Below are 23,371 nucleotides of genomic sequence, written 5' to 3'. Positions count from 1 at the left end.
CGCAGCATTGGGAAGGTTGAGAACTGCTGCCCCAGGTTGTCTTAGAACACCTTCGTTTGGCTGAGAGTTGATAACTCTAATTCTAAACCAGTTTCTTCTGTGCATACAGGCCTGGCAGGAGTGGCAACCCCAAAGAACAGCTTTGGAAAACGGGTGCCTATAATATTCAGATTGTTTCTGATTTTTACAGTTTCTTCGGTATTGCCAGTATCCCCCGTCATGACTCGCTAGCTCCTGATGCGTCTACTTCACTGTGACAGGCAGGCTGTCAACAACTTTCAGAGAGGTGATGGTCTCTGGGTCCAAAGCATTGTGACATTTGTTCAAGATATTTAGAGCCGGTGCCAAGTGTGCTAGGAAGCATGGTTCATGGCCTCCGTTTGGCATTTGCTTGTGCTCCAAACCTCAGAGCACCATTTCCTCCAGACGGTTTTGCATTTTTAATAAGAGAAATATTTCCAGCTACACAGTCTTGAGGAACTCACCATGTCTAATTTTCGAACACCAAGATCCTTTGAAATAAAGCAGTATTAACGGTTTCTTTTTGCTTTGAACTACTTGTTTTTAAGTGGGTTCTCAGCCTGGCCATATCCAAGAACATTCCTTTATTAACAGCCACCAGTGGTGTTTCCTGGGGGTCACAGAGCAGCATGAAGCACTATTGATGATGCTTACAAGTAAACACAAGTACCAGCCCCACCCACTTCAAGAAATAGCATCACTTTTGGGGGTATAGCCTGCATTCGGGTCTGAGTCAGAACTCCTGGAAAGTTCTTTAGGCCCCAGAATTGGCAGAAAGAAGACAAATAGTGTGGAATTCAAACAAAGATGGCTTCCTCAAAGGCAGACTTCACTCAAACTTGAGCAGACAGAGTCCTCCTGCTCAGTAAAAGGGTAGACTGGATGCTTTAAAAACCCTATTGCAAATGAGTTAGAATAAGTACAATTAAAAAGCAAGTTAGCTTCCAAGATCAGAGCAGCAGTGTTTGTAGCACACTAGGATAGAGGGGGAGGTAAAACCCAGAGTACATGCCAAGAGTCCTAACATTACCCAGAAAGCCCTGTGTCTTTCAGAGTGTTGTCCTCCCTCACCTAGATCCTTCCTTTGTTAGGAAAAACAGGAAAAGGTAAAGAGTTGAAGTGGAAGTGTTAGGCCCACCCTAAGCACTATTCACCTTTGCAAAAGAAAGCTTCGACAGTGGGTATCTTAATTAGGGTTTCCATTGCTATGAAAAGATACCATGACCAAGACAACTCTTATAAAGACAACTATTTAATTGGGGCAGATTCAGAGATTTGGTCCATTATGATCATCACATCAGGAAGCCTGGCAGCATGCAGGCAGACATGGTACTGGAGAAAGAGCTGAGAGTTATACATCTTGATTCAAAGGCAACCAGGAGAGACTGGCATCCTGAGGTAGCTAGGAGGAAGCTCTCTTCTGCAATGGGTGAAGCCTGCGCATAGGAGAAGACCTCCAAAGCACACCCCCATAGTGACATATTGCCTCCAACACGGCCACACTTAATAGTACCACTCCCTATGGGCCAAGCATATTCAAACCACCACAATGGGTGATGCTTATCTCTCACCTTCATCCTACCTAGAGGGTCAATAAACCACAAGTTGCTGCCTACACCCAGGTCCTCATGAATATGCACAGGGTCAAGCACTAGAGCTAGCAACTCTGACAAACTCCCAGATACCACCCATGTGAGACTACATTGCCAAAACCATTGTCCCAACATAACTCATTAGCTCTGAAATCCAAAGAATTAGAGGCACCTGTGTTTGGCTAATCTTGAAAGGATCTGGATGTCTACACGAGGGAACTATTGTGAAAGAGGCAATCACATGGAAGGAAGCTTAAAGTATACCTACAAATGTCTTCTCATCCCCTTCATATTCAGCAAGCAGTGGAATCTTCCAGAGAAGTAGGGAGGAGAGAATTTCTATAGCACCTGGTATCTTGTTTAATTACCTTATTTTTTGTTTTGATTTGCTTTGTGTATGCATAGGAAAGTTGTGTTGATTTCAGAAGAATCAGATGTCATGCTCTAGAATAGTGTTTAGAATAGACTCCTGCTTGCATGAGGTCTCAACAAAAATGATGTTAGGAAGTAGACGCAGCAGCCGTAAAGGAGTCTGCCAGATAGGCTATTGTGACTTGTCCTTTGAATCCTGAACGAGCCCTTAGAATCTTGGCAATGCCCTTGAGACAGTGGACTTTAACACAAAGCTACACAATACTCAAGAGTAAAAACTCGTCACAATGTGAGCTTAAGCCAACTCTGGTTCAATGGCAGTGGGGACTTCCCAACTCTCAGTCTATGGACTCTGCATTTCCTGCCTTCCTGGCTATTACTTACATTTGTCTTCTTTATAGAACCATGAAATTCTACAGAGCCATGCCCTGAGATCCCAGAATAGGGAGTCATTCCCTAAAAGTAAGCATTCTACCTTTGAAATGAAAGCTCCAGTGAGCTGAGGAATCCACCGCCCAGCATAAACATCCAAAATGGAGCCCGTAGAACTGCATCTTGTATTTCCCATAGGCAGTGTGAGGTGTTTGGTTTGACTGCATGGGAGGACAGCATTTCAGTGATCATTGTGGGTCTTATGCCTTTTAAGTGACATTTCTGACTCTGGTAACTAAGAACCCTGTGACAACAAGACCCTTGTGGATTATGGGGTTGGCGGGAAAGTCCCAGCCTCATTAAGCCCTCAACAAACAGAAGAGACATGGAGTCAAGAAAAAACACCACCAGCCCTCTATTGACCCTCTTCCTATCTCTAGATACATCTAAATTATCATTCAAGCCCTTAGACATAACAAACCGGAAGAGGTAAGGGCCAGACCTGAGGAGAATCCGGGCCATCAAATCTTTCCTGTGTGAGCATGTTCAGGAGGGATGTGCTATTTCTCTTCTGTGTCATTTTTGTTCTGGGAAACTGATAGCCGAAAGACATATGGGGACCATTTTAAGCTCCCGCTATGTACTTGGAAATGAAGAGAGTGGACATTCAAGGACATCCTGAAGACACATACATACATAAAGCTTCAAAGTAGACATTGATAAAGTAAGAAAGTAAAAATGGTTCTTCATCATCCCTTACCCTATCCCCTAAGGGTTCACTCTTTTCTCCAAGATACCCTTTCTCTTTACTGCCAGATGCCTGAAGCTATGTTCTGACTCTCCAGTGTGTCTCTGGATTTACGTAAAGTATAAAAGTATCCAGTTCACAGGGCTCAGCTCTCACGTGTCCTCTGCATCAGATCTGCCATCCCATTGACGGAGGATCATGTGGTCCAAACTACAACCAACTTCACTTGAAACGCTAAGAGTATGCCCAAGGAGGGACCTCAGAGCAATATGAAAACTTGAGGTGGTTCCAGAGAACACACTAGAAGGCACTCTCTGTGAGGGAAGAGATCTTGTCTGACCAGTTCACTTTATGAACCTAGTGTTTAGCTCAGTGTATGGCACACGGTACAGACTCTGCAGGTGGCTGTAGACTAACTTAGTCTCTACACAGTTGGTTACAAAAGTTCTTCCAGACTCAAGCAAAATCGAGAATCTCCTCTGGATATCAGTGGGTAAAAAGTTCTTGGGATGTAGGGATCACACAAAACTTTGCAAAGGAAGCCTCCAACAGCTTCCCAATGTGTTAGTGTAGTCTTCCTTTTGGGTAATAACCAAGGGAGAGGTAGAAGGAAATCAGAATATTATCAAATATGGACCTTTTTTTGGCTGAAAAAAAAAATGGAGTTTCAAAGTCAGTCTCAGTATTAACACCTTCAGTTCTGCCCAGAGGTGTATTGAGGAAGCTAAATACTGGACCCTGGAACCAACCTACTGAATTAAAGACGTTGACTTTGGAGCCTAAGAAGATGTTTCTCGAACCTTTCCCATACCCCAAAGCTTGAGATATATTGCTATAAAGTACATTGTTAGGGTAGTTACCATGAAGTAGATAACAGTAATACTGTGTCAGTGTTAATTTCTCACTTCTCATGACACCTTTGTGAAAGGTATGCAATAAATTATTCATGGTTGATGGGATAGTATGCATGCAACATACTTTTAAATGGTCCTAAAACCTGTAAGTTCTTTATGATACATATGTAATTCCTTCATATGCTTAAAAAGATCTAAAGATTAAAAACTTCAGCTAATGGTGCTGGTGCTGTTTTATACATATCAAAATGGGAGAGAAGTCTGACTTACACTCATTCCAACTGCTTTTATGCATGTCAAACGTAGTTCTAAATACAAAGCTATGTATCCCACGTTGTACGCTTAAGTCTGACATGGAAAATGGTTTGTTCTACCAAGAACCATCTGTGTTTATCTCCAAACTGACCCGCCCAAAAGGTCGCAAACATTTTTTAAAACCACGTTGGCGAATGTTACAACCTCTGAATGACATCAAAGCCAACACAGCTTTGTTGGGGATTCTGTATCAGTGGGAAAGCATCTCCGCTGAACGTCACCGGCCTGCCATGTGTGAGAAAGGATGACACAGAAAACCGAAACAGAGTGTTTTCCCGCTCCTCATTCTCAGGTGCAACTCTGATTCCCTGACTGCAACCCATGTTCCTAATTTCTCTCAAGGAGATTCTCCATAAACCTTTCTGTCACACACAACAAAGATACAACAAGAACAAAATATCGCCTGAGAGCAGCACAAGCATTGGGTTAGGTTCAAGTACTCAAGGCTTTATCTAGCAGGAAAAATCCTTTTAGAATTAGAGAGGAAGTAAATCAGGCCAGGCCAACCTTGGCTAACTAACTTACGTGATATGTAAACACGGGCGGCTATTGGCTGTCTACTTCGAAGCCATTTTCTGTTTCTAAATAGCCAGTTCCACTTTCCTTGGGTGATGCTAACACATTAGTTCTGGAATCTTAATGGATGGACCGGTCCTACCCAACTAACAAGTGTTTTCCCATCTATAATCACCAGAAGAATTGAATCTCATCAGCTCTGCCGTGAAGGAAGAGAAGCACATTTTCTTTAACGGAATTTATTTGAGGCCTCCACTTCTAATGTGAGCACACAGATTGGGCAAGTTCCAGCAAAAATGACTTTCAAACTATTTGTACTCGATTAAATGTTTGTTTAAATTTTTCTTTTGGTTTCTACTGCTGCAAACGTATTGTTCATTTTTCGCATTCCAAAGGTACTGTTGTTTAGTCTCAAAAGGCATTACTTGTTACGAATTTAACAACTGTGACATATTAAAAACAACATTTAGGGAAGAAATTAGGCTTGAGAGGATGTGGCCAGATGTTTCCATGGTGTTTCACCAAAATGTCACTTAAATGCCAGCAAGATTTGAAAAGGAAATTCCCACTCCCAGGGTCTCTCTGGCCATTTACTGACCCAAGAATACTTTGCTGTCAGAGCTGAATTAGAAAACCTGTTTGATTTTCATTTTTAATCATGGTTTTCTTGAGGGTCTGTGAAATCTTTTCAGTATCAATTTTCTGTTATAGATTTACTATGGCAATTGACAAAATTGTGACACATTTACTGCCTTTGTGACCCTAGCCTTGACTGAAGTGGGGTTCTTACACCTGTCTTCTATGATGACTAAGTAAAACAATATATGTGACAATCCCGTCTGATCATGACATGTCAAATCATGTCATTAATATCACGGAGAGTACAATTTGTTGATTGGGATTCAACTCCCCCCAAACAACAAACAAACAAAACCATTGAATGTCCTGGTGCTTTATGACTCAGAAGAAAAGCAACCCTACTTAAAGTTTCTGTGAGATGTTGGTGTCTGGTTGGGATGGTCAGTTAGCACTAGGGGAAAACATATCTAAATACAACCAGGAGATACAGCCATTGTTGTTTTCAGGTAAGTTGGGTGGTAAGGAGGTTAGAAGTCTTGGAGATGACCTTTAAATTCTAAAGAGGAACTAGAAAGGAGCCTGAAGTAAACACAAAAGGAATAGAGACCCGGACCCCAAGCAGAGGAGCCTGGGTTTGTTTCCCTTCTGTGGGAAGTCTCTGGGTGTCAAGGGCCTGACAGAACAGAAGTTCTCACAACTTGGCCCACACTCAGCAATACACAGAATCATAAAAGCATAGCAAAAGCTTGCACCACAGAGGGTTTTCAAGGAAAAAGGGAGAAGCTCGATCCAAAAATATTGTGCTGGGTGGAGACGTTCCAAGGATGCCATTCCTGCCTGTGCCAATGGAATGTGGGCACAGCAGAGGAACAATGGCCAAGGCTGGAGAGATTAAGAGGACCAGGAAAATTTTGAATAAAAATCCAAGTAGTGAAGAGTATACACTACCCCCCCCACACTGAAGTTTCCCTCTTTTGGGGTTTAAATTACTTTTTAGATTTATCAGGTATAAATTCCGAAATTTGGTGCTAAGTGATTAGAGCTACATCTTGCAAAAGTGTACACACACACACACACACACACACACACACACACACACACAGAGACAGACACATACATACAGACAGACAGACACACAGAGACACACACACAGACACAAACACACACAAACACACACACACAGACATACACAGACACAAACACACAGACACAGAGACACACAGACACACACAGACACACACACAGACACCCAGACATACACACAGACACACAGACACACACACCTATACACACAGACATACACAGACACAAACACACAGACACAGAGACACACACATACAGACACACACATACAGACACACACAGATACACAGACATACACAAACATACACACAGACACACACGTATATACACACAGACATACACAGACACAAACACACACAGACACAGAGACACAGACACAGAGACACACATACAGACACACACAGACACACAGACACACACACAGACATACACAAATATACACACAGATGCACACACAGACACAAACACACACACATACACATACAGAGACAAACACACACAGACACACACACACAGACAGAAACACACACACACACACACACAGACATACACAGACACAAACACACAGACACAGAGACACACAGACACACACAGACACACACACAGACACCCAGACATACACACAGACATACACACAGACACACAGACACACACACCTATACACACAGACATACACAGACACAAACACACAGACACAGAGACACAGACACAGAGACACACACATACAGACACACACAGACACACACAGATACACAGACATACACAAACATACACACAGACATACACAGACACAAACACACACAGACACAGAGACACACACATACAGACACACACAGACACACAGACACACACACAGACATACACAAATATACACACAGATGCACACACAGACACAAACACACACACACATACACACATACACATACAGAGACACACACACACACAAACACACACAGACACACACACACACACACACACACACACACACACACACACACACACACTAAACCAGAAGAAGATATTGGATAAATAGTTTGTTGATATCTCAGTTCCAAAGTCGACATGATGCTATCGTCTCTTTCCATTTTCCTGGATTCCAGGTAGGATAAAAAGGAAAGTTTGCTACATTTTAAAAATAAATGCACACAACCTTTCCAATTATCTTGAAACTTCGGAGTGTAGAGGAACATAGCCATTCCCTTCCACACATTTCCCTATCCTGGGAACGAGTACTGTCCTGGTGGTTGTTTGGGTCCCATCCACATTTGTGATCCTTTGAAACATGAGAGGATTTTTGATTTTGAAAGGTTCCCCATGATTCCCAAGCACTCTGTTGGCTCACAGCTGTGGGAATGGCTACATCTGCCTTGTGTTTATGGTCATCTATCTTCATTCATTTTGGTAGATAAACTGAAAACAGGAGTAAACACGGCCCTCCCACAAAGGATATTTTTGGAGGCTTTTTCAATAAGAATTTTAGTTAAGTGCCTTTGGGGGAAAGAATACATCACAACCAATTTCACTGAGAGCTATTGTTTTGTTTTCTTTGACTGATAATATATTTAACCAAAGAAGAACAATTCAGTTGCCTGGAGATGGGATGATTCAGTGTTTCTCCAAGGCGGGGTTCAGTGAACCTTAGTCAGTCACCTGGAGAGCTCTGAAAACTTTAGATTCCTGGGCCCTGCTCCAACCCTGTGACTCAGGAGCCTCAGGACCACAACGAGGAAGCTGTGTTTAGTGAGCTCTGCAGGTGATTCCTATGTCTCTTCGTATGTGAGGGGACGTGTTTTTTCAAATCAGCTTGATCTTGAGTGAGGTAGCCACATCACCCACCTCCAAGGTTCCGAGAGGAGAATCAGAGGGAGGGAAGATGGGAAGAGTGGGAAAGGCAGAAGACGGAGGGGAGCAAGACGCTGCCTTCTGGACATGATATGACCTCTGCAGGCATGGATTCTCACAGAATGAATGGTTACCTGCACAAGACCTGCTTAAGGCTAGGACCACTAGCTTCCTTCCCATCCTGGCTGATGGGAGAGACTCACGAGACCCCCCAGTCCTCCCTGAGGAGCCATAGACAGTTATTATTTGCTGGGAGGGAGTGGGGGAGATATATTCCTCGTTGATGTAGTTAGAGAAAGTTGCCTTTGCTGAAGAAAAATAACCTCTCAGCCAAGCTCAGGCAAGTAATTCTAATTCAGTATGGTGGGGTGCACACAGAGGGACAGGAACATAGGAGGGAGACTTGTTCAGGAGACAAAGAGGTTCTGTGGGAGTGTGAGGGATATAAGATGTGGAAGGACTATACATTTATATATAAAATATATATACAATGTATAATGCAATGTATAATATTGTATATATATTATACATATATATGTAATTGTTGAAGGATAAGTAATAAATAAATAAAATAGATAAAGGCAAATAAAAAATAAAATAAGAAGGAACAGACTAACAAACCAAAGTGCCTTCCCTCAGGAGGCCTTCTAACACTGATGAAAGGGTCAGAGCCACATTGCCTTGGGAGGCGAGAAGCCCAATTTAAACGCAGTGAAAGCGATTTTTCGTCTTCTCAACGTTTCTAGTTGTGTTTGCACGGCCCTGTAGCCTCCTTCACACAGCACAGCGTTTGCAATCGAAGACCCACCCTGAAGCAGTTTCCTGTGGATCCTCTGCGCTGAGCTCGGTGACCGTGAGTCGCTGTTGAAGAAGCGTGTGTACACCGGCAGCACAGCAGACCGAGAGATCTGGGATATCAGGCAAATCTGGGTCTACTTTCCAGGGCAGTAGTTCCTGGACTCTAACTGCCACGGTAGAATCTCATGGATTTAAAACTCCTCCATCTCAGGCTAAATTCCAGACCAAAGTCATTAAACCTGTAAGACAGGATCCAGGCCTCTGAGCTCTGTAAAGCTCCCTGGTGATTCCAATGTGCCATCAAGGCCGAGGCCTTCCTTCTGTCCGAGGGCATCTGGAGAGAACACAGATTATAACATCTGTAGGGATCATCAGTGTTTTTCTCTGCAGACAGAACTCTTCACTTCCTATGTTTCGGGCTATATGCATGGTTTAGAAGGCATTTCTTATGAAAATGTGTTCCAGAGAGAGAACTTGAACGTTTCTTTAGAGTATTCAGCCACACCGCCGGGGCTCCAGCCCAGTCCACTGTTACGGGGACGAACCACTGCTGGTATGTAAGCCTCCGTCCTTAGACTCACGCCAATGTGCTCTACCCCTGCCTGGCCTTGAAATACACAACACCAGCGCTTCCTTTTGTCTGCCTCAGGATGACCTACAAAATGTATCAGTCTTCAGCTCTTTTTTTTATCCTCCCAAGAGCCAGTCACAGATCTCCAGTGAGCTGAAACAGGGTAAGTTGTTTTAAACTAGTGACTGCTTAATAAATTAGCCCAAGATGGCTCCTACAGCCAGTTTCCCAGGGTATTGGAGCAACGCCACGAGAAAAATTATTTCCATTAAACACCACAAAAAAAAATGTCTTTCCTGTGATACTTCACTAAAAGGGTGACATGGGCAAGAGTCTCAGTCGCAAAACAGGAAAGCACGGTTTGAAAGTTAAATTAAAAAAGTAAAGCATAGTTAAGATTTTATTGAGCTTAAACTCCACTCCTACCCCCTAAACATATAAATCTGTTCTGGCCTCTATGTCTCCCACTCAGATGGGTGATAAATTTCGGATGCTGGATTCTTATGTCTCTAAAAATAACGTTTACCTACAGTGAAGTGCAACATCTGGGCCCAGTGGGAGAGCTCGGGGCAGCCTTTCAGGTTAATGGTTTGGATAGATAGGTTAGGTTTCCCAACAATGATACCTGTTTTCTTTCTCTCGGCCTCCTACACCACAGGTGAGGAGGAAATTCTGCCTGACTTTCCCATAGGCCTGCTCCTTCATGCAGAGTGTCACCGTCGACGCTGTGACACTGAGGAGATGGAGTATTCCCCATATATCTCATGATCTGAGGGACCCTCTGTCCCCAGAGACACCTTGGTTCCTGTGGTTGAGAGGGATTAAAGAGGTACCCTTCCATACCCCCGTGCACCCTAGCGAGTGCCATCAGAACTAACCCACGTGTCTGGGGCACTCTCAACGGAGTGCCTCTATGTCTCTCTGCCTCAGAAGGCGTTTTTGTTTGCCTAGATCACAGTGGGCCATGGGAAGTTCCATGCATGTTCTACAACCTGTCAGAGTAGGAATGGTAGCAAGGGGGGTGTTAGACTGATCAGAGTGAGAACTCTATTTCTTGTTCCAACACTCCACTCTATACCCCAAAACAGCCAATCCCATGGAAAAGGAGGCCTTATGGAGCAATGTGGTGAAAGTAACCAGCTACCCAGGCCCATTCTGGGAAGTAATAATCTTTCTTTTCCTTCTTTCCTTCCTTTCTGAATTTATTTATTTATTTTTTTTTAGGGAGGTGGAAAAGAATAACATCCCAGGCAGTCCTGAAATAAATCTTTAACATGTCTGAATCTTTGTATAAATTTGAGTCTAAACATTTTTATCCACAATATAAATTTTTCCAGGCAGTGACTCAAGACCTGGGAGTCAGCCTTCCATTTCTCCCTCTTCCCATACCAAATCTTGTTTGTTATTCCCTCTCTCCCACTCTTTTGGCTTCACTGTAAGACCCGATTGCCTCATGTCAGTCTATGGTAAAAGACTCCTTACCCATCATCCCTGGACAGCGACCTTTCGGAATTAAAGGTCACTTGATACCCTTCACCAAAGCAACCTCTTTAGTTCACTGCTTGGCACCAATTGCTTCTCTGTCTAAACTTTAAAAGGCTCTCCTATCGATCCCTCAGTAAGGTTGCAGAAACTTATCCAGGTGATCACTTGAAGTTTGGTTCCAAATTATACCGTTGTCCGATGCTGTTCCCCGTGTTCTGGTCTCACAGTGCATCTACACTCCTCATATCTCAGCCCCACTTCTGCCTCTCAACATGGCTGACACCAGTCTCCCCACCTGCACTACCACTTCCTAGTCCCTCCTGGGGGACAGTCCTTGCATGTTCTCTAAAGCCCAGCTCATGAGTCTCCCTTCTCTTTTCTGAAGCCTTTTCTGACACTTTGCTCAGCCCCCTGTCACTTGGTAAGTAAGGCCTGCTCTTTGTGCCATCCCAGGGCCCTTGTTGGGCCAGAGGCTTCCAAGACCGAGTTAGTGCTTCTCTGATTGGGATTTCTAAGAGGGCACTTCACCCCCATGTTCTTTTCCTTCAGTGTATTGGATGGTGAATGACAGAAGGAAAGAATAAATGTAGGTGCTACAGAACTCGGGGTTGTGGTGCACACCTGTAATCTAAGCCCCTGGGAAGCTGAGGTGGGGATATGGTGACTTTAGCCCAGCCTAGGGTGGCTAGGAGATGCTGTCCTCAAAACAAAAACAACACAATCAAAGAAGCCAACATCGTTGCCTTCTCTCCCAGTCTTTAAGAAATTGCAGGACGGACAGCACAAACTGTAGAATCACTTGTCTAACTCAAGGGCAGCTACTAGTTCTGAAAATGGAGACTTTCAGTAAGGAGACCTTAGGGCCTTTGAGAGGAGGTTAGATTTAAGGACCATCTATGTGTTAGAGACTTATCTGTGTAAGTGGATCCTCCCTCAGCCCTGGAATCTCTATGCTAGACAGGGTCAGAGGGAAGGGCTTGTCGTCCTAAATGATGGATTTTTAGCACATTCACCAAAGATTGCAAAACTCTGAAAACATGAAACTCAAAGCTGGCAAGTATGTGGTGTGAGTGGCCCTGGAGCTGTCTGAGCAGGCTAACCATTGGTATGTGTTTGCTCTGGCAACCTGGCAACAGGTCAGGAGCCGTTTCTGAGTTTCTAGACTGAGAGATAAATGACAACTTAAAAAAAAAAAAAAGAAGGCTTTACTGAATTGAAACGGGGTAATGGGTTCCCAACCCTGGTCCACTAGTCTGCATCTCAAGAAGGATCACCAGGATTAACACTTGGGAATAAAAGGTAGTTTGTGTTTGCTCAAATTATTCTCCTAGGCAGAAGCTCTGGACAAAAATGAGTCGTCACATTGTCGGCAGAACAGGTACACATCTCTACAAGGGAGGGCAAGAGTCTTGTTGTCTTGGTTTGCCACTGTACCCTGACTAGATGAGAAAGAACAGACTGGAAAAAGCTCTCTCAACATTGGCAGTCAGTCCCCAATCTTTTCCTTAACATCCAGTGTTTATATCAAAGCCTTGTCAATAACTACCCATCTTGTCTCCTAGTCTTGCTACTGAGCTGCCGTTGGCTTTTTAATTTGTCATAATAGATTAAGAGTGATGTTTTCCCGGCCCATGGGGTTATAATGAAGATTAAATAACACATGTGCAAACACATAATTAAATGGTGCTTTGTGGGCTGGGGAGATAGCTCGATAGCCAAACATGGTCTAGCATGGCTGAGGCCTTCTGCCTGTTGGACCAGCACTGTCTGAAAACAAAATTCTAACAGCCACATCCTGCTTGGTGTGTGCCGAAATATCCCCTGTAGAGTCGTTTTGCCAGCTCTGGAGATCTGGAGTCACTTCTGTCGAGGGGCTGTGGAAATTTTAGGAAGCTTGGCGTTCAGTGGAAAAACTAGGTAAGCAAAGGCAGATCCTGGGTGGTATCTTGTCCTTGGTTTGTTCATAATTCACTTTCCCTCCCTCCCTCCCTCCCTCCCTCCCTCCCTCCCTCCCTCCTTCCCTCCTTCCTTTACAAAAGTTGCTGATGTCAGGTGTTTTTCACAGTCCCACGGTGAGAGAACTAATACAGACACACAATGCATCACAAGTGTTTGTAGTTTCTAAAATGCACACTGCTTGTATCGACTCATTTATTCCGACAAACCATTGGTTACTCTCTGGCTTGTATTTAATTCTTTAATTTATGTTCTCTTTAATGTAGATCTGAATATACAGACATGTACAGATGCCCATGCAAATCTGTCTAAAACATTGGTTTTTTTTTTTTATCAATAATTACATTTGTTTAAAGAACAATCAAGTTAGACATGACCTCAGATTGCAAGATTAGGCTGAATGGATCTTACAGCAACCGTTCATTTGATGGTCCAAAGAGCTATGTATGCTCAACACTGAGAAGATGCCCACCCATTCAGTGGCCTGCTTTAGCAACACGACCTGCTCCAATTGCTCACCTTGCTGTTATGTTTGCTTATCCATTCATCCAGTGGGTGTTTGCTTCTCTTTACTTGGCTTGCCATGGAGTAAAAGCATCTCTGGTATACCTTTAGAACTCACAGCTCCGCCGACTGGAGTTAGATCACTACTAGTGAACACTGAACTTCTGTTTTCATGAATGGAAAAAAGTAATAAAGAACTAATAAGGCTGGGTGTAGTGGTGCACGCCTTTAATCCCAGCACTAGGGAGGCAGAGGCAGGCAGATCTCTGTGAGTTCAAGGCCGGCCTAGTCTGCAAGGTGAGTTTCAGGACAGCCAGAACTGTTACCTGTCTTGAAAAACCAAACCAAACCAAACCAATCAAGAAAACCAACAGAAGAACTAAATGAGATAATTTGAGGTGTTGATGGGCTCTGTGAATTTGTGCGAAAGTAACGGGTGATTCCCATCATTGCTCCTGGGCACAGCTTGTCTCGTTGAACTCTGATTAGGGATCACAAGGAAGTGAGGAAAGCACGAGACTCACAGACACACAGAGAGGCTGGGAGTGGCTGGTCTGAGCTTTCAGAAGGAGGAGGCAGCTTTAGTTAATGTCCCGAGGAGAAGTTCTGAAGGAGAGCAATCTTCAAGCAGCAAACATCTGACGGGGGAAAGTTCCAGGGGACACTTTCTGCACACGTTATCAACATCCAGACTCAGAACCCCAAGGATGGCTTTACCGTCTCTCTGAGCCTCACCTGGGGAAGACTTTGCTGCTCATGTGGGCTGAGGGATTGGAATCCTTGACATGGCCTCACCCATGCCAACAGCACTCAGGGCTTCTGTCTCCTACACCGCATGTCTGGGAGGCCCCCATGAGGAGGGCCCTTGGTCGATACAAGGGATCAGGTTCAGGAGAATATGTTAGTAGTGAAATTTCTACCCCATGTTTACTTATCCAAGGCATACTCTCATGGTTTGAATATGCTTGGCCCAGGGAGTGGCACTATTAGGAGGTGTGGCCTTGTTGGAGTAGGTGTCACTGTGGGTGTGGGCTTAAGACCCTCACCTTAGCTACTTGGAAGTTAGTCTTCTGCTAGCAGCCTTCAGATGAAGACGTAGAACTCTCAGCTCCTCCTGCACCAGGCCTGCCTGAATGCTGCCATGTTCCTGCCTTGATGATACTGGACTGAACCTCTGGACCTGTAAGCCAGCCCCAATTAAATGTTGTCTTTTATAAGACTTGTCTTGGTCATGGTGTCTGTTCACAGCAGTAATACCCTAACTAAGACGCATGCTTAGTTTGCACTTCCAATTTTAATTTTTATAAGGACCCAGGATTTATAGACCTTTCTTTAAAAGTTTTAAAGATAGAAATATTTTAAATCTCTTTTTCATCAGTCTAAGTTAAAAACAAGAATAGTATTTCACAGCATCTTTAAGGAGCTATAATTTGCATGCCGTCTGATCACATCGTTTTTAGTATATTCACAGATGTGCACAATTATTACTACTACAAAATTATCCTGTTTTATAGCAATCTCACTGTTCAGAAGTAAACTCGCATCCTTCAGTTAGTAAACTTCTGTCTCTGGTCCTGAACCTCAAACCATAATGGAAACACTTTGTCTCTGTGGGTTTGTCTATTCTATAAATTTCATATAAATGGAATCTCATGCGGTCTTTGTATCTGGCTTCTTTCACTGAGTGTCATGTTGCCAGAATTCGTTCCTGCTTCAGCTCGTATCAGCAGTCCACTCCTGTCGATGACTGGAGAATACTCTATCACATGGACATGTTACCGTTGCCAACCTGCTCCTCTGATGGACATCTGCACTCTCCCTGAATTTTGGCCACTAAGAATGCTGCTTTTGTAAACGTCCCTTTGCAGACACGTTCTCCCTTCTCCTCTTGCTTAGTTGACTCTTGGAAGTGGGACTTTGAAGTTGCAGCCTACTTCCACATAATAGCAGCTAAGGATGTGGCCTGCTGCTTCCTGAGGTAGCTGTACCATTTTGCATGCCTTCCAGGAGCACAGGAGGCTTTGATGACACTTGTGTTTTTATTAGTCTCCTGGTGGGAATGAAATGCCATCTCATCCTGCTCCTGGTTTGTATTCCTGGTGACCAATAGCGGGAGCCATCTCTTTCCGTGCTTCTTAACCCCTAGGCATCTCCTTTGGAGAGCTATCTGATCCAGTCTTTTGCAACCGATTTGGAGACAAGTTACCTCTCTCTTGCTGAAATTCAGGAGTCCCTCCTGTAGTCTAGGGACAAGTCCCTGTTAAGATATGTCCGTCCAATTGTCCCAGGGTGGTGGTCAGAATGTGTTCCTTAAAATTCATATTTAGAAATGTAATCCCCAATGCCATGGCTTAGAGAGATGCCCGTTGAGGGGTGTTAAGTTCACGGAGGTCCCTCCTCTGTGAGTGCACTCTTGTCATTATGCAGGAGGCATCATGCTAAGCACCATCTTGGAAGGAGACCCTAGATCCTCACAGTCATGCCTGCGGAGATCTTTACCTTGTCCTTCTTGACTTCTGCACGTATCTTGTTATCCAGACAAATCAAGATGCCCAGTAGCACTTGCTGGAAGACTGCTCTTTCTCTACACAATGGTTTTGGCAGCCATACCATAGCCTATGGGCTCGTGGTCGGACTGTGTCCTGCTCCATTGATCTACACATGTCCTCATGACAGCCCTCCATTGATTATTGCTTCTGTGTAGCAGGATTGGACATCAGGAAGTGTGAATCCTCCAATTCACACTCTGCTTGCTCATTCTTTGCAATGTTGCTTTGACGATTTTAGATCCCTTGCAATTTCGTACCAGCTTTAGGGTCAGATTGCCAATTTATGCAGACAGACCCTGAGAGTCTAGGAAGCACTGTACTGAATGGAGAGCCTAACTCAGGGAGGATACCGACTTAATAATAATCAGCCTTCTGTCCAGAACAAGACATGTGTCCACTACAAACAAGATATCTTCCCATTCATTATGCTGTCTCTAGTTTTTCTGAACGATGGTCTGTGGTGTTGAAGTATGTGTTTTATACTTATTTTGCTAAATTTATCCTAAGAATTTTGTGTTATAAATGTTTTAAATTGTTCAATACAAGTGTATAAGACTACAGTTGATTTTTGAATGTTGTTTTTATTCTTATTACCTTTCTGAAATCACAGTTTTGTGTGTGTGTGGTGTGTGTGGTGTGTATGTGTGTGTATGTGTATGTGTATGTGTGTGTGTGTGTGGTGTATGTGTGGGGTGTGTGGTGTGTATGTGTGTGTATGTGTATGTGTGTGTGTGTGGTGTGTGTGTGGTGTGGGGGGGGTGTGTGGTGTGTATGTGTGTGTATGTGTATGTGTGTGTGTGTGTGTGTGGTGTGTGTGTGGTGTGTGTGGTGTGTGTGGTGTGTGTATGTGTGTGTGTGTATGTGTGTGTGGTGTGTGTGGTGTGTATGTGTGTGTATGTGTATGTGTGTGTGTGTGGTGTGTGTGTGGTGTGTGTGGTGTGTGTGGGGGTGTGTGTATGTGTGTGTGTGCGGTGTGTGTGGTGTGTATGTGTGTGTGTGTGGTGTGTGTGTGTGGTGTGTATGTGTGTGTGTATGTGTGTGTGAGGGTGTGTGTGTGTGTGGTGTGTATGTGTGTGTGTATGTGTGTGTATGTGTATGTGTGTGTGTGTGGTGTGTGTGTGGTGTTTGTGGTGTGTATGTGTGTGTGTATGTGTGTGTATGTGTATGTGTGTGTGTGTGTGGTGTGTGTGTGGTGTTTGTGGTGTGTATGTGTGTGTGTGTGTATGTGTGTGTATGTGTATGTGTGTGTGTATGTGTGTGTGTGTGTGGTGTGTGTGTGGTGTGTGTGGTGTGTATGTATGTGTATGTGTATGTGTGTGTATGTGTGTGTGTATGTGTGTGGTGTGTGTGTGGTGTGTGTGGTGTGTATGTGTGTGTGTGTGGTGTGTGTGGTGTGTGTGTGGGGGTGTGTGTGTGTGTTTGTGGTGTGTGTGTGGTGTGTGTGGTGTGTATGTGTGTGGGTGGGGGGTGTGTGTGGTGTGTGTGGTGTGTATGTGTGTGTGTGTGGTGTGTGTGGTGTGTGTGTGGGGGTGTGTGTGTGTTTGTGGTGTGTGTGTGGTGTGTGTGGTGTGTATGTGTGTGGGTGGGGGGTGTGTGTGGTGTGTGTGGTGTGTATGTGTGTGTGTGTGGTGTGTGTGGTGTGTGTGTGGGGGTGTGTGTGTGTTTGTGGTGTGTGTGTGGTGTGTGTGGTGTGTATGTGTGTGGGGGGGGGTGTGTGTGGTGTGTGTGGTGTGTGTGTGTGTGTGTGTGTGTGTGTGTGTGTGTACTTTAGGGGTTTCCATGTATTAGAGATAATTTGGCTTCGTCCCATTCCATCTAGATGCTCTCCCCGCTTGCTTAATTGCACTAGTCCAAACTTTTGGTACACTGTTGAATGCCAGCAATGGAAAATGAGGATTGGAGCTAGAGAGAGGGCTAAGCTGTTAAATCCTTTTCAGAAGACCACACACCGGATCCTATCTCCCATGGCACCCATAACCTCTTGCAACTCTAGTTGCAGAGGACCTCATACTGTCTTCTGGGTTTCTTGTCTGGGTACATGCACAGACACACACTAAACTACATAATACACATAACATGCATACACACATACATACATACGTACATACATAGGTAATTCATACACATACATACATATGTACATACATGTACACATACATACATTTATACATACATATACACACATACATATGAACATACATTCATATATATACATACCATTCATACATGCATACATACACACATACATACATACATACATACACAAGAACATACATTCATATACACACATACCACTCATATGTACATACATACATACATACACACATACATATGTACATACAATCTTTAAAATGAATGACAGTCCTTATTTGATCCTTAAATTAGCAAAGAAAGCAATGGTATTTTTCTATTAAGCATGATGTCTGATATGGATATATGTGCATATTTTTACATTTATGTCTTTTATCTAATTGGAAAGGATTTTTTTCTATTCCTAGTGTGGTGGCTGGTTATTTTTTTAAATCATAAAAGGAGATAATCTTTCAGTCTTGCTTTACTGATATGGTGTATTACAGTAATTGATTTTCAGATACAACCAACCTTGCATCCTGGGATAAAACCCAGTGAGCCATGGTTTATAATTCCTTTTATACGGTGCTAGATTCCATTTACTGGTATTGTGTTGGGAATTTTTATGGTCCCATTCATAAAAGATACTGGTTTGTAATATTTTGCAAAGCATTTGTCTGCTTCCCATTTCAGGGCAGTACTGTAGTTGTAAAGGGAGTAGAGGGTGTTCTCTCCCTGGCTTTTAGAATAGTTTTGAAAATTACATGAATTCTTCTGCTTCGTGGGGCTTACCAGTGAAGCTGGGCGGGTCTTCGCTTGTTTGCGAATCTGTGTTTACAGGTTTGAATCAGTTATCCTTTACGGGAATGCACATTCCTTCATTGCTTCTTGGGACCTTTTTCGGGATTTGCCCTTTTTCTTTGTATTCTCTATTTACATACCGTTTAATTATTCACAGTGACCCTTCATAATCCTTTTAGCATCGTTAATTCAGTAGCAATTTTCCCTTTTCATTTCTGACTGGGAGAACCTGAGTTTTCTCTAGCTCCTTCTCAGCCACTCTAGCTAAAGGTTTGTCAGTCTTCCCGAAGACCCAAGCCAGCGTGGGCGTCTTTGACAGCTCTGGAGTCCCCGTTTCACCGAGTTCTGCTCTAATCCTCCCTCTGCCCTTTGGACTTGTATTGGGTTAATTTCATCTTTGGTTTCTAAATGTCTAAAAATCAGAAAGTTAAACTACTAATACGAGATGCTCCCGTCCATCCCGTCTTTTGTGTTGGGTTTATGATGGCCTTGAACTTTCGGACCCTTTTGCCTCAGCTTACCCAGATGATAGGAGAGTACCTCAGGGATCCACATGCTTTCCTGGTTTGTTTTCCATGTAGACATTTGCAATCACATCCTCACCTCTATTTTTCCTTTTATGACTTGCTTATGCGTTAAATGAACGCTAATTTAGCATGTCAATTCTCGAATCCCTCGAATCTACTCTAGCATTTACCAGAATTTTCTTCAGGTTTATAGCAATTATTCCAGTGAGATATAAAAATGTTCCCACCCCCAACCCCTGTAGGCAGAGGCAGGCAGATTTCTAAATTCAAGGACAGCCTGATCTACAAGCAAATTTCTATGTTCCAGGACAGCCAGGGCTACACAGAGAAACCCTGTCTCAAAAACTAAAAACACAAACAAACAAACAAACAAACAAACAAACAAAAAACATAACAAAACAAAACTTATTTTATTTTCTACATAGCTTTATTCTGTTTGTGTTCTCTTTTTGTCTTTTGTTGTTGTTGTAACATTTTTTTTTCTTTTTGGAGCTGGGGACGGAACCCAGGGCCTTGAGCTTGCTAGGCAAGCGCTCTACCACTGAGCTAATTCCCCAACCCCTGTTGTAAGATTTTCTTAGTTTTAGTTCATGTGTGTGTTTGCCTCCAGGCATGTGTATGGACCATGTGCATGCAGTACCCACAGTTGCCAGAAGAGGGCATCAGATTCCCCAGAACTGGTGTTACAGGTAGTTGTGAGCCATCACGTGGGTGCTTCCAACTGAACCCGGGTCCTCTGGAAGAGTAGCAAATACTTTTAACCACTGAGCTACCTCTCCAGCCCCTCATCCCTTTTTAAAAGCATATTATTTGCCTTTCTATTACAATGTGTTATATTTAAGGTATGTTATACATATTATAGTTGCTCAAATACACATTTATGCATATGTATAAATGTGCACATTATGTGTAACACATACACACTGTTGCACATGGTAAGTCTGTAAATGTTGCAAACTCAGTAAGACATTGTTAGAGTTTACTTTCTGTAATTGTATAGCTTTTAAAGGCACTGAGGGAAGTAGGCTTATCTACTGATTTGGAATCTTATCCCTTGTTGACCATTTCTGCTTGTTTCATTTGTCACCGTCTGTCCTCATTCCCTTGTCCTAAAAGGACATTGCCTCCACACTGCTGCATTTCTATATGCTCTGGGAATGCAATGAGAAATTAACATTTAACTATTATACAGGATTGTCTTTAAAATCAGTGTTCAGAAGGAGAAATCACAAACAGACGGTATTGTTTGTAATTATTAATTTACAAAAGATTTTACTAGTGCTTCTATGGTGTGTGTGTGTGTGTGTGTGTGTGTGTGTGTGTGTGTGTGTGTCTAATTACTGCCTAGAACTCTCAACCTACAGCAATGGCTTTAATTTTTCTACAGTCCTGGCTGCTAACAACACAGTCTCTCAGTTTTCCTTTTCCTGGGAATCAATTCTCCCTTCACTTTTGAAGACCAGTTTTGAAGGACACAGACTCTCAGCTGGTGGGTTTCTTGACTTCTCTCAGAGAATCTTGTCTATAAATGAATTCCCTTTCCCTTTCTGCTCCCAGATTTTTCTCCTTGTCTCTGGCAGTCAGCACAACTGTCCCTTGTCACTTTGAGGCCCTCTCTGTGTTAATTTTCTCCGAGTTTACTGGCTTCTTTGATGTGTAGATTAAGTTCTCAAATACATTTTGGCAGTTTGCCTCCATTATCTCTTCGATAATTTTCTCCTTTTCCATCTTCTCTCCGATAGTCACGATTGGTTGATCTCCTTGACCTCATGTCCTCTAAGTCTCCGATCACTGTCTCTTACTCCTTTTTTCTCTCTGGTCATTAGAACATATTATCTGTATCTCAACTTCACTGAGTTTGTTTTTTTTTTTTTTTCTTCTTCTACTAGTTCAATGAATTTATAGATTTTTAAGTTATTGTATTTTCTAACTCCAGGATTCTGTTTTTCTTGTGTTTTCTTCTTCTCTGTTAGATGCACGAGCCTTGCATCCTCCTAGGTCACTTCGCTGTAATCATTTTGCTCTTTGAACATACTTATCACTTCTTTGAAATCAATGTCTATTAAATCTAGCGTCCGATTGATCTCACAGATAGTTTTCTTTCCAGCTTATCCATAATATTTTATATGTCTTTGCATATCTCATACTTCTGAAAGAAACGGATGTTTGATATCATTATCATTAGAGGCGGGGTCAGCTCTGGGTGCTGGTGCCTCATGGTGGTCTTACAATTGCTGGTTGGTTTGCTCAGTGTCTGCCTGTTTCCTGCTACAGTATGCAGCTTCTGATGGAAGCCAGCCTTGGGTGCCACTGTCACCAGGACCCAAGGTGGGTTTGGCCAGGTTGCCTGCTGATTGCTCTGATTTTTTCTGTAAGATCTTGACAATAAATCCAGTCAAACCCCATTTCCTTGGCGGCTGTGGAAATGGGGTCTCCTCAGAGCTCTTCAGTAGGCTAGCTACCTTGCTCATCAGCCTGTATCTTCAGTGAATTCAGCTACCCTACCACAACTTCCTCTCGTTACCATGTTCACTTTCTTTTTTCTTCTTGTGGCTGTTGTTGATACTGTGTTTCGTTTTGAGACAGAGACTTATGTAGCCTAGGTTGATCTTAAACTCAGTATCTAGCCTGAAGTTCTTCTTGTCCTCCTGCTTCTGTTTCCCAAAGGCTAGGATTCCTGGAGGAGGAGTAGCTTCCGGGACAGGAACTCACTCTGTAATGGAGGCTGGCCTGGAAGCACCCTTTGTAGCCCAGGTTGGATTCCACCTCCAGGCCTTCCAGCCTCTGCTTCCCAAGCGCCGGGATTACAGATGTGCAACGTCATCACATGTGGCAGTAGAGCTATCTTCCAGAGGGCATGTAGATTCCCTACCCTACCCCCCCACCCCTCACCACACATGCGCACAGTGCTGCAAACAGTAAATTCCCTGGGAAAGAGAGGCAGAGTCCTGTATTCAAAGCATAGTTCTCTTCATGGGCAAAATCTCTGAATGATGACACTATAGTGGGCTGGGAAGGTAATGCCATAATTTTCTCTGAGTGACAGCCTCCCTTACGGAGGTGTATGGAGGCAGCAGCTCTTGCCGTCTGCAGCTTAGCTCACTGACAAGGAGAGTCAGGGACCTAGTGTTCTCAAATGCACCACGCTCTCCATTCTGACTGTGGTTGGGTAGAAAATGGAACCTCCCACTTCCCAGCTACCATCTCCTGAACATAGCCTAGACTACAGGTAACTGAGACAGGAGTGTGCCGGGAGCTGCAAACCTTCTGCTCTTCCTAAGCAGACAGCTTCTGAGCAGGAGCTTGTGGGGAGAGAGAGAGAGAGAGAGAGAGAGAGAGAGAGAGAGAGAGAGAGAGTTAGTTCTGGCTGGCAGTGTTTGTCCTACAGGTACTGCACCAGCCAGGAAGCTACACTCTGTCTTTCCTGTCCACAGGCTGCAGTTCTTACCTAAGGATGGAGTTTTCTGTGTGCTCCTCCCACAGCTTAAGTCTCCTAACTGCAATCTCCTGTGCTTTGACTGGGGAGTGGCTCTCTGAGGCCTTTAATGCCCTTTCCTCATTCTCCCAGTTTGTTCAGTGCATCTGATGCTGTGGGGTGAAGCTGGGGCATAAGGGTGAATAATGCACACCTGGAAGCGGGTAGCCAGTGATCAACAGAGACAACGAGCAGAGCACAAGAGGACAGAAGCAATGACGGCAGACATCCCTTAGGTTTAGAATGAAGAATGAATGGATGGATGGATGGATGGATGGATGGATGGATGGATGGATTACAACAAATGATCTAAGGAAGTCATGCCTTGTAAAAGCTACATG

General features: G+C 43.6%; 1 protein-coding gene across 1 annotated transcript; it reads right to left on the bottom strand.

The window, feature by feature from the left end:
* Positions 1 to 5,896: 5,896 nt before the first annotated feature.
* Positions 5,897 to 7,428, bottom strand: LOC148000902 (uncharacterized; the record flags this gene model as incomplete). The annotated part of the gene is made up of 2 exons (XM_087586747.1): positions 5,897 to 5,948; positions 6,785 to 7,428. Coding segments are annotated over 2 exons (696 nt in total), but the record flags the coding sequence as incomplete, so codon positions are not given.
* Positions 7,429 to 23,371: the final 15,943 nt, after the last annotated feature.

Source organism: Rattus norvegicus, chromosome 15, assembly GCF_021556685.1.
Source record: "Rattus norvegicus strain SHRSP/BbbUtx chromosome 15, alternate assembly SHRSP_T2T, whole genome shotgun sequence".
NCBI lineage: Eukaryota > Metazoa > Chordata > Mammalia > Rodentia > Muridae > Rattus > Rattus norvegicus.
The sequence above is the reverse complement of the archived record's forward strand: the minus strand, read 5'-3'. Positions and strand labels throughout refer to the sequence as shown.